The sequence below is a fragment of the Triticum urartu genome, chromosome 4 (genome assembly GCF_003073215.2).
Source record: "Triticum urartu cultivar G1812 chromosome 4, Tu2.1, whole genome shotgun sequence".
NCBI lineage: Eukaryota > Viridiplantae > Streptophyta > Magnoliopsida > Poales > Poaceae > Triticum > Triticum urartu.
In genome coordinates, this window is record NC_053025.1 from 588720385 (window position 1) to 588732745 (window position 12361).

At 42.1% G+C, this 12361-nt stretch overlaps 1 protein-coding gene across 1 annotated transcript; it reads right to left on the reverse strand.

The window, feature by feature from the left end:
* Window positions 1-2355: 2355 nt before the first annotated feature.
* On the reverse strand, window positions 2356-10603 carry LOC125552931 (pentatricopeptide repeat-containing protein At1g76280). Its single transcript, XM_048716657.1, has 13 exons — window positions 10063-10603; window positions 9499-9692; window positions 9295-9402; window positions 8052-8228; window positions 7227-7647; window positions 6963-7129; window positions 5922-6017; window positions 5454-5633; window positions 4893-5120; window positions 3784-3927; window positions 3455-3643; window positions 3209-3328; window positions 2356-3128 (listed from the first exon to the last, which is right to left on the reverse strand). Exons 1-13 carry the CDS (start codon window positions 10253-10255, stop codon window positions 2721-2723), a joined length of 2625 nt encoding a protein of 874 aa, XP_048572614.1. The 5' UTR covers window positions 10256-10603; the 3' UTR covers window positions 2356-2720.
* Between the last annotated feature and the right edge of the window lie 1758 nt (window positions 10604-12361).

A 12361-nucleotide genomic window follows, 5' to 3' on the forward strand; every position in this document is an offset into this window, starting at 1 on the left:
AGAAGGAAACAACTCAGGGAAATACTCCAGCTTAGCTCTAGGTCAGACAAACACACGCACAGAGGAAGCCGGCAGGCAGGCAGGCAGGCAGGCAGGTGTGTTTGATTAGGTTTTATCCTTTACAACGAAATGATGTTTCGTTGGTAGGCAGCTACACACACCACAACCTGATTTGCCTCAAGAATTTGCTCCCGAGAACCTCACTCCGGAATTACTTGTTGTCAAACGGAAGATCTACTAATAGAGTGTAACTTACGCTTCGCTGCTCGACTTTTTATGTGTTCAACTAACCGCTTTTTTAAAAAAGGTGGCAAAACATTCTCATCAATTAATTGAGAAAAAGAGAGTTGTCAAGTTAATTTACGAAAAATCAGGCAAAAATCGATACAAATAACCCAAAGCGAACTACTCACAAAGAATGAAACACCGTAATCGTCCAAAGGACACTTCAAACACACAACAACCACAATCCTCGACACTTGCACAACTCAACGGAACTCCTGACAAGCACACTTACAATGACAAGAACTGGGCACCCTCCATCATAAAATCATGGACGCCTTTTCGATGGCGCTACCCTTCTTACTTTTGTTCCTTTTTTTCATTTCTCCTTGCTTGGTTTCTTCTTAAAGGGGCAACCACTTGTCTTGCCAGCTGGGGGTTGATCAGCCACCCATTTGTCAACAAAATCATAAAACTCATTGAATTTCTTGGTGTAGCTATCGTCAACCAAGACGCTCGTAGGAGCAGGCACCAACACACTGGTCGCGTCGACGTCCTCGACCAGAGGGACCACCGACACGACATCATCAACTATAGGAACCACGTCACAATGGACTCAGGCACCTCCACTTGCTCACATGACGGAGGCGAAACATGTCCCTCACACGACTTCACCGATGAGTCCACCTCCAACTGCTCCAAAGACAAGGGCGAAGCAGGACTCGGGCATAGCTTCCGTAGCTCGGGCATGATCTGAAGCACCGGAGCCTCGAGCACAACGTTCTACTCACTCTCAGTGGTAGGCATCACAGGGGACAAGGTCGACTGTAACGATGAATTGTTCTCAGCACGAGGGGAGAAACATGCATATAAGCATATAGCTCTCGCCCTTCTTCCATAGAGCCAACACCCTTCACACGAGAAGGGCACAACGTTGGAGTAGTTTGCGACAAAGCCGGCACAAGGGATAGTCTGCTTAGAACAGTTTCCGCCCACTCCAGAAAGCTCCCAACCCGCGCCAGCCAATCCTGCAGCAGAGTTGTCTGACCAGCTAGAGCGGACTGCAACATCATATAGGGCGGAGTTGCCGAGCCAACAGAAGCCGAGACGATAGACGCCCAAGACCCATGGCGAAGAAGTGCAGGTTGTACAAAGATTCCAGGAACTGTTTTCACAAACAGAAGAAGAATGACGGGGTTGGGGATGGCACCGGGATGTCGGAGGAATAGGGGCGGTACGTTGCATGGAGAATGGAGGAGAAGCATCGGTGTACTGCTCCAGGGTGCTACTCCAGGTCCACCTCCCTGGCGTCAATGGGTGCCATATCGTGACCTCGAGGCAGCGGTTCACCGTGGACACAATTTGCATGGGGATTGGCCATGGCGGCGAGACGGCAGAGTTATGTGGGCGTGGTGCGGGAATTTTTTTTGGGAGGTTGTGGGGATTATTTCAATTTTAATTAGATTCAGTGCATCATTATCATTAGGACAGGTGGCTATTATTTTAATTAATCAGATTTGTCATTATCATTACCATTAAAACTAGGAAAGCATAAATCCACCCTTGATAAGGAATTACCAATGTGTCCTCGAGCCATAATCTGACCAATCAGTGCTAACCATTGGATGAACCTAACATTGTGTAGAACAATGTACCATACAAAATCTCTAAATCTATGTTTGTGCAACTAACAACATACTCCCTCCCCTTAACACAGTATAAGATATTTTTTTTGAAAAGCTATGATAACCACGTTCAATAGATAAATACCCCAAAAGATCATTTCCTTGGTGTAGAAACAAAGCGATTGTTTATCAACTTGGTTCTAAAACGATGGGTGTTATTTTATTTATTTATTTATTTTGGAAAAACGATGGGTGTTAATTACTGACTACCTTGATGAAAAAGAGCTAGCAAGTATAAATGAAGAGCAGACCTCAAGGTTATACTGTAGCATACCCAACAATTCTACTTCTTTCACAAGAAATGACTTACGGCTCGGCATGAATGATTTGTTCACTCTGAATAGCAGCGGCATGGATTTACAAAATGGGAAGAAAACGAAACAAAAACACAAATGATCAATGGCGGCACGCATCATCACGTTTAGTTTATTCACTGAGAGCAAGCAGAGAAAAAAAGTTAGTAAGACAGTTCTCTTATCCAGTACTTGTACAGACTTAATGCATGCATCCCTTAAAAAACACCCTTTTTTTCGCCTCAAACAAGAGAGAAGTACTTTAGAGCTTCAGAGTTTTAAATGCCCTTCGCTACCATGTCAATCCCACAAGTCACTGTATACATACATACATATGGTTCTGAGGAGAAAATTAATAATGAAACAAATAATGTATTGAGTGGAGGTGAGCCATGTGGTTTTAATCTTCGTCACCATCAACTCTCATTCAAAATCAGTGATGGATTGCATCACCAGCAGTTGGCCGGCCTCAAGAGCGTGCCAAAGCCACGCAACAGACCGGTGATTACCGGCACAGATTTCATGACACGGGTCTCTTGTTAGCATCGTAAGAGGATGCCAGCCTCCTCGCCCAAAGATTGTCCTCGGGAGACCAGGATATGGTGGAACCCATCGTCACGCACCACCTCAGGTTCAGTAAGGCTGCGGCGCTGCATTCTTCAGTTGCTTCGAATGTCCTAATGATCTTCAATTCAGCATCTGGATCTTCGCTGAGGATTAGATCCTCTAAAGCTGCTCCTTTCTCCTTGAGAATGCTCGCGTCCAAGGATATCATTCTCATACTGAGGACTTGCAATGCCTCGAGTGCGGTGTTGTACAGTTCTTGGTCCACGTAGGCACAAAATGTGTACCAAAGTGTTGATTCATCGGGTCGAATCATTGCTCTGTGAATACACTCAACAATGTATTCAACAACATGAATATTACCCTGTCAAGAATGACCAAACATGAGTTCCACTTGGGCATCATTTCGGGGTGACGAGTTGAAAAATTATATCATAGACATACTTTTGCATTCGCTTCTGAGAGTATTGTGTTGAAAATCTCAATGTCAGGTTGAATTCCTTCAGTTATGCACAAGTCCAGCAGATCCAGTGCCCCCTCAAAATCCTCTTTTGCTAATACAACCTTCCATGGAAAAACATGACATCAGACTCAAGCAAATGGGGCCCAGAAATTCAAATTAACTAAAGGAAAGAATTAGCAGTGCATTACACGGTGAGTAGTAACCGCACTGCAATTAACTAGCCTTACCTTCAGGAGAGATGTGAAAGTCACAACCGTAGGACAGCAGCCATCTCGGAACATCAAGGACAACAAAGCGCCAGCTGATTTGACACACGGCAACAATTTGCAGCACTCTATCATGATGCTATAAATGGCAGTATTGGTTGGGAGACCCCATGATCTCATGATCCTGAAGGTTCTTATTGCCTTAGGTGTCTGCAAACCAGAAAGAGGTTTGTCGAATTCAACAACTTTCAAGAATTCAACAAAGCATAAAAAATTGCTTGCAAGAAAAACTGAACCCAGTTCGTCATTTAATATAACAAAATAAATGGTAAAAGGACGTAGATCCTTACTTCCTTTGCTTTAACCAAAGCATGCAGCACAATGCCGTAGAGATCACTCTTCTGATAAGGATCCATGTTCCATAAAACATTCTCAGCAACATTCAAGTACCTCAGCATTTCATCTATCATTCCCTCGGCTCCAAAGGCTCGTATCTGAAATAATATGATGTAAATTAAAATACCAAGACTTTCGATGCATGCTATCATTGTAAGAAGTATCGAAGATCATAATGAGATGTGACAAGTGATCTTAGCAATCTAAACAAGAACTTTGACAATTATCATGGTGATATTTCAAGCCAGTGAGGTCTTGGGCGTGACTGACCAAATGGTATGCTAGTTTGAGCATATTATACAAACCATGGTTCATATTCCCATTAGATCATTATTAACACACAAGCAATGTTGTGAATCCCATTCATTGCGAAGTGCTTCCTACTCTCCTAGACTAGGGTAGCGCACTCATATTAGCAAGTGAAGTCCAACCTCACATCACATGCAAATGACTGAGACATCCTATTCAGATAGATTAAAACTTGGCTTCCCTTTTTTAAGCATTATAAATCTAACGGATTAGGCACTGTAACTCAGATAAGATACTGGGAATGCTGGTGCGACAGGATAACATATGCTGACGTGTGCTAGTTTGAACAGATCTTACAGGCCATGGTACAGACTTAATGAAGCAACTCCTTTCATGGACAGTAATCGTCAACAAACAACAAAGAACAACAAATTTCGACCAGCCTAGAGCAATGTGACAAAGCCATAAAACGTCATTGTTTCTAAACAGAATGGTTACACACCTAAGTGTTGCATCCTTAACCCCTACTGGCGCCAGGTGCCAACTCTCTTGATAGACCAATTTTTCATATGAAAAAGGAAAGGAAACAAGAAAATGTGAACTCCCTGTTTCCCAATGACCATAAGCAGAGGTCCTGTAGCCAGCATATTAAAAAATTCATTACCACCCACAGAAGTCATTTACTAGGAGTTCTACAAAAAACGGGCATGTTTTTCTTGCAACAATATTTCAAGTGATACACCTCTTCACACTCTACTGTAGACGGAAAAAAGATGGAAGTCTATATATATACGAAGTAGTGAAGTAAACATACCAAGTTCTTCATAGACACAAAACTATGTCGAATCTCATGGTTTAACATGTCCATCTCAATTATGCTTATCCTTTTGGAAACATCAGCATGTGATAGCATATTTCCTTCTTCATAAGGAACATTGACATTGCCAAACAGAGAAAACATAATTTCATAGGTCCAGATATGTGGCTTCAAATCCAAGCGCCTCATTTTCGCTAGTATGCGGAGAGCTCTTTCTGGTTCATTCTACAAAAATAATAAGAGGGGATTTAGTCCTAATTTCTATACAATCAGGAAACTCAGGTGCACTGACAACTAAAGAAAAACTATTGTTGGCAGTTCAAATTTCTATACAATCAGCAAACTCAGGTGCACTGACAACTAAAGAAAAATTATTATCGTTGGTATGACAAAGAGCACCAACGATTTTGAGACAGGAAAAGACTAAGATTATTGATAAACCATACATTAGCCTACAAGTACCCTTAGCGTGAATGGCCAAGCTGAAATTAAGATGACAGGAGGTAGGGACACAAATATGGCATGATAGACAATCTCTTTCCAAAGGCAATACATTACCATAATGTCACAACCAGAAAGCAAAGCATTAAAAGCATGTATATGCTCCGGTTGTATATCTGAAATTCTTCCCAAGAAATGCTCAGCCAGATCCAACTGTAAGCTTTTGCTATGATCAACGGAAAGCGCAACGAGTGTACTGTCGTAAGGCCTGATACCTCTTCTATCCATCACTTCGATCTGGAATGCACGAGAATATAAATATAGTAGCATTAGTAGCTTCAATGGAGAGTAATTAAATAGTGATTAGCAGTCGCAATAGAACAGGTACAGTTCAGGTTTACATAGGAGTTTTTATGCAGAGTAAGTAAACAGTGATTAACATTACAATTACAATAGCTTCTAAAAAATTCAGACAGTAGAGCATAACTATATTCAGGGTTTTACAAAATAATTAGTGTGCACAATCATATTTAACAAGATATCCTTTCATGTAACTGGATATGTCATAAACTTTTGATAGCATACCACTTTGATGGCATGTGCAACTCCTTTCCCGGCTATCACACACTTGATAAAACCATCATATGTAAATCTTGATGGTCGCAGTCCAATCTTGTGCATCTGAGAAGAAAGAATAACATTGAGCATAAACATCAAACTTCACTGGTGTGAAACATGAAATTTCCGCACTTCCCACCACTTTTCCACTAATAGAAGCAGAAAATCAGTAAATAATTAAAATACTAGAATAGTTGCTGATAAGCAACTCCACATGTCAGTTACTAACTTTAAATGAATTTAATTCTTCAACCGAGTTCATGCTCTGTTTTTGAAGAGCGGCGTTTTGATTCTCGGGTGTTTCTACACCCAGGTGAACAGAAAAGTCAAAAAAATAGGAAACAAATTTCAAAGATGAGAAACTCTTGTAGGTGCTTGCAAATTTTTACGCTGAGATGACATCCGAGGAGCTCGGTACAAAAAACCGAGCTCCAAAATGTCCAAAGCTGCAACAAAATTCGAGCTCCAGCATTTTTTGTTACCGACCGCCTCGGATGTCATCTCAGCACGGAAATTTGCAAGCACCTAGAAGAGTTTCTCATACATTTTTTATAACAATTTCAGAATTTTTAAAAATTTTGGTTGGAATTCTTTTTGAATTTACTGTTCACACTGGGTGCATGCAAGTTCGGGGTCAGCTTTGGATTTCCACTGTTTTTGTGACTATCTTAAGAAGAAAGTAAACCGAAAGCAAAAGATTACAGAAAGAAAGTATCAGTCCAATTGATATGACCGATGAAACAGGTACAAAGATGAAATCAATCATATAAGCCACTGGAAAGTTACCACAGTGATGTTCAACCAAGATTGATATGACCTAGATGAAACAGGTACAACAGATGAAATAAATCACACAGGCCACTGGAAAAGTTACCACACCACAGTGATGTTCAACCATCTAGAAGATTGATATATTAAGAGAACTGCTTAGAGGTAAAGAGTTTAGCAAACAGAAAAACGACAAGCCATAGTATATATTAAGACAACAAAAGACCACATACTAGTTACCTCTAGAAATAATTGCTCAGACAACTGGCAGTTGTCAAGGTACACGCATGCATGTATGATATCATTGAAAGCCCATCGCAAAACATTCTTCACTGCAGTGGGTGCAGAACTCAATGTCTTTGGCATCCTCCCATTGTCTGGTTCAGAATTGTCACCAAGATTGTCACCTGGAACAAGACTGAAAGTAAATAAGTTCTATAACTATCATTAAACTAAGTTTACAAGTATACTGCAGGGCTTATGTAGTTGGAATGCAGAACAGACCATCAGAAATAAATGACACATAACCCTTCAATTGCTCATGTTTTGATGATTGAGTTTCCACCCGTAACAGCTCCGGCTGAGCATCAATCAAGCATTCTCCAGTTCCCATCTTCCCTTGAGATGATGATGTCAGATCATAGTCCGATACAAGTTTGAGATCTTCTACTTCATGCAAAGCAGGTACAGGAATGTCTAATCTTGTTGATTGGCATCTCCTTTTAGAAGATACCCTCAAATGGTCAGTGCGTTCTCCGGCAAGGACTACCATATGCTGCAAGATACGATATGCAGATTGAAGGTCACCTAGTGTAGAGAAAGCCTTCACAAATTTCCTCTGAGCCACAATGCTTGGACTGTAATACCTAGTGCAGTCCTTCCATAAATCATGAACTGCAGACAAATTTCTCTGCAAAACTACAACCTGAAAAGATATATCAATCAAGTAAGCAAGCTGACATATCCCAAGAAACGTGTGAAAATGTGACATACAACATTACATGAAAAGGAATGTCTCAATAGACGCCCTAAAAATGAAATACAGAAAAGGAAAAAGCATGTGACTATTTCATAACAGAAGTAAAAGAAACTAAAACCAACATGCAAAAAAGGACAGAAATTAAGTGATGGACCAGAAGGGAATACAAATTATAAATGTACGCAAGCAGATGTTGATTCAGAAAATAAGGACCAAATAGTCCACATAGTCTGCCCATAGTTGCAGCCACAACAGGTAAGTTCTGGTACACTAGTACTTCCTTCTCCAGATATGAAACTGAACTTCTGAAGATCATAAACAGGCAATATTGAACAGCTGTTCATACAAACCTCCAGAAGCTCACAGAATGTTATTTCAGACTTCCCAAGAAGATGGTTTTCCATTATCTCTAGACAGCTCTCAGCATCATTCAGATTTGTGCTACAGGCACTCAAAAAGATGTTGAAAATCGGCAAAGCAGCGTATGAGCATTCTTTTTCCCCTAGAAGAGTGAGCAATTTAAGTGCCTACATCAGAAAGATGGTTGTCAACAACTTGAAGACTGCAAGGAGCTAACATGATGTCCTGCAAAAACTGATATGCTATAAGGCATTATTCAATACGCAGGTAAACGAGCAGAAGTGCAAGAAGAACTGCAGAGAGCACCAAAGATTAACAAAACAACATATTTTTTCATCAAAATAGTTCATTAAAGAGTATAACAGCTTACGTGCAGAAGGTACAACTTACCGTCTGATTCCCTCTCCTACAACTATACTACTCTCTCCGTCCCAAAAAAAGTGTCTCAACTTTGTACGACTTTGGTACAAAGTTGTACTAAAGTTGAGACTTGTTTTGAGACGGAGGGAGTATATACAAACAATGAAAGGTCCACTTTGGCCCTGCTTTCCGTCTTAAATCTTCAAAGCCGTCTAAAAGTGGGCCCTCAACTTCTAAGTTATACCATCTACCTGACCCCCTTGCGGCATTTTGGAGCACTTTTAGATGACATGGATGCACTGTCAGATCGGTTAAGACCACCAGCTGGTCATATGAAAACAATGATTCCGGACCGACTCAGTGAGCGCGAAGGTTTACTTCTAGATGGTTTTGAAGTTTCAGAGTGGAAAGCAAATGACCGCCAAAGTTCAAGGTCTGTAAGTGAAGTTTTTTCTCTACAACCAATGGCTGCAGAGCCTATCATGAGCGAGCATGAAAATATTTGTGGGAATGCCCATGCACAGACTTCACCTGAAAGAAATAACCGGTGCATCATTTTGCCATTTTGGTTAAGGCATGAAATAGTATAACCTTTCATCAAGTACCCTTAAAAAAGGCCTTGCCTAGTATTGAAGCTTCATTTTGTACAAAAGGATGAATACATCGGTATTGCATTTTGACTAGCTGGGAGCACTAAGAAATGGAAAGTTGGACAGCTTACACAGAGGAAACAGTGAATTGGATGGTTCAAGTGTATATTACTACTACTGATGCTCTATTTGAAGCAGTTTCAAAAGGGTATTTATATGATTGAACTCCCACACAAGTTACAAAGGCAAAAACTTCATTCGGTATATAAGAAATATCGCGTACCTCCTTCGAATGCCCTCCTTGGCTGAGTGCTCGAGTGACAGATCTGTAATGGCTTTTACTAATATCTATGGACTTCACGTTCATGAGCTCCAGTGTCTCCATAACAAACTATGCATATTGGCAAACATCCAAAATGAGTACTAATCAAAATGACTATATCAAACTCCATGCTCTAGGTAAAATATGCATCTGCAGTAGATTTACCAACGGATCAGGTGCTTCTGCACAGTACTCCAGTATATAAGAAAAATCTTCTGAAGTTAACGCTTCTTTGGTTTGTTGAAGATTCGAGAGCATAATGGATGCTCGCTGCCGATCACCTTTACGAAGAGCATTTACGATATCGGTTTGCATGAATCTCGAAGCCATACTAGTCTTCCACGTAAAATCATGATGCTCTGAAGTCACCAAAAACATTGGTTAGTGGTTACACACTGACACAAGGAACTACCTGCCTTACAGTACGCAATTGCGCGTATAGTTCAAAATGGAGCGTTTCATAATCAATTTCAGCAAGCGTGGAGTGTCGAATTGATGTGCCGATATATTTTCAAGTGGAGGTAAACCAGAGTCTACTATCAGCTCACTGGCTTGAATTTGATCTGGTTTCAAATACAGGGGTTCAGCCAACTATTCTGTTGAGAGTAACAGCTTGCATTAGTACTAGTATAGGGTCAACTAGGACCAACCTCACGCAACGAACCTAGCAATATGTTGATAGATTTGATTACCAGTCTAGCACGCATCAAGCAAATCATGGATCCTTACCGAGAGAAGTGGAAATCATCCGAGCCCTGACGCCAGCCCAGAGGAGAGGCAGGCAGCGGTGGCGACTGGGAGGGAAGAACGGTTCGTCCCACGGAGGAAGGCATTGCTGGTTCTGGGAGCGAGACACGGACGGGGCTGCCGGCGGCGGGACGTGGGGCGCGGCGCGGCGGCCCGCCTGCCGGAGAGGCGACATGGGGACGTGATTCCGAGGCTCGATGCAGGGAGTGCTGAGGCCTGGACGTGGAGGAGGCGGAGGAGGGATAGGGCGCCGCACACGGAGACGTCGCCGGCGAGGCCGCGCCGGCGCGCACGGGCGTCACGGTGCACGGCCCCGCCCCAGCGCGGCGGACCCGACGACGGGAGGCAGTGAGGTCGGGGAGAGGAAGCCGCTCCGCTCGTGCGGACGGTCCAGTGGAGGACGGTGAGGCGGAGCAGTGGGCTCGGAGGCCGTGCGCGGAGAAGATGAGCGGGAATGGTGGAGGACGTGCGGCGCTCCGGCGGCGCTGGGGGGATCGTGAGAGATGGGAGGAGCGAGAGAGTAGGCCTCGGTCTGGGCAGCCCGGTCTGACGGCCCAAGCCCAAAGCCCGACAGTGGGGCGGGCTCGGCTCCAGATTTTGGCCTGAAAGACCGATCAAACCCAAAATACATTTTTTTTAACACAGACTTTATTCATTTGAAATAAAGTACTCCCTCCGTCTCAAAAATAAGTGCCTGAACTTTATACTCCCTCCGTAAATAAATATAAAAGCATTTAGTGATCGGTCACTAAATGCTCTTATATTTCTTTACACAGAGAGTACTAACTTAAGTACAAATTTATACTAAACTTGGGACACTTATTTTGGGATAGAGGGAGTACATTGTTTATGAGGTGAGTACAATACCAGTCAAAGGCTTTTCAAACCAGTCGAAAGTCAAAGAAAATCTAGCTAACTTAACAAGTTCATGGGCAACCTTATTCATTTCTCTATTGCAATGCTCAAGACTAGTAATGAATAAACCACAAGCCAAAAACACAAACGTCAAACACAGTCCTCATCATACTCGTTGATCGTCCTCCATTGTTCATAGTTTGAATAACCTTTAAATTATCTGAATTGATAAGAAGGGCAACCAGCCTTTTAAGCAATGGTAAGACCATATCTAAGCGCCAAAGCTTCAGCCTTTAGGACAACCATGCACCAATCAATGTTCAATTTCCTCCTGCAATGAATTTGTCTTTATCGTCCCTCGAAACAGCACCGGTCGTGCCCCTAAGCATGTCATGATCAAAGGATGCATCTGAAGGAAATATGCCCTAGAGGCAATAATAAAGTTATTGTTTATTTCCTTATATCATGATAAAAGTTTATTATTCATGCTAGAATTGTATTAACCGGAAACATAATACATGTGTGAATACATAGACAAACAGAGTGTCACTAGTATGCCTCTACTTGACTAGCTCGTTAATCAAAGATGGTTATGTTTCCTAACCATGGACAAAGAGTTGTCATTTGATTAACGGGATCACATCATTAGTTGAATGATCTGATTGACATGACCCATTCCATTAGCTTAGCACCCGATCGTTTAGTATGTTGCTATTGCTTTCTTCACGACTTATACATGTTCCTATGACTATGAGATTATGCAACTTCCGTTTGCCAGAGGAACACTTTGTGTGCTACCAAACGTCACAACGTAACTGGGTGATTATAAAGGAGCTCTACAGGTGTCTCCAAAGGTACATGTTGGGTTGGCGTATTTTGAGATTAGGATTTGTCACTCCGATTGTCGGAGAGGTATCTCTGGGCCCTCTCGGTAATGCACATCACTGAAGCCTTGCAACCATTGCAACTAATGAGTTAGTTGCGGGATGATGTATTACGGAACGAGTAAAGAGACTTGCCGGTAACGAGATTGAACTAGGTATTGGATACCGACGATCGAATCTCGGGCAAGTAACATACCGATGACAAAGGGAACAACGTATGTTGTTATGCGGTTTGACCGATAAAAGATCTTCGTAGAATATGTAGGAGCCAATATGAGCATCCAGGTTCCGCTATTGGTTATTGACCGGAGACGTGTCTCGGTCATGTCTACATTGTTCTCGAACCCGTAGGGTCCGCACGCTTAAGGTTATGATGACAGTTATATTATGAGTTTATGCATTTTGATGTACCTAATTTTGTTCGGAGTCCCGGATGTGATCACGGACATGACGAGGAGTCTCGAAATGGTCGAGACATAAAGATTGATATATTGGAAGCCTATATTTGGATATCGAAAGCGTTCCGGGTGAAATCGGGATTT

Excerpts from the sequence above, each read along its gene's own strand:
- LOC125552931 (XM_048716657.1), bottom strand. The coding sequence starts at position 10,255 with ATGTCGCCTCTCCGGCAGGCGGGCCGCCGCGCCGCGCCCCACGTCCCG. Across the intron at positions 9,693-10,062 it reads GATGATTTCCACTTCTCTCG|AGCATCATGATTTTACGTGG; the intron begins GTAAGGATCCAT and ends TGGTGACTTCAG. Across the intron at positions 8,229-9,294 it reads AAGGAGGGCATTCGAAGGAG|GCACTTAAATTGCTCACTCT; the intron begins GTACGCGATATT and ends TTTCTGATGTAG.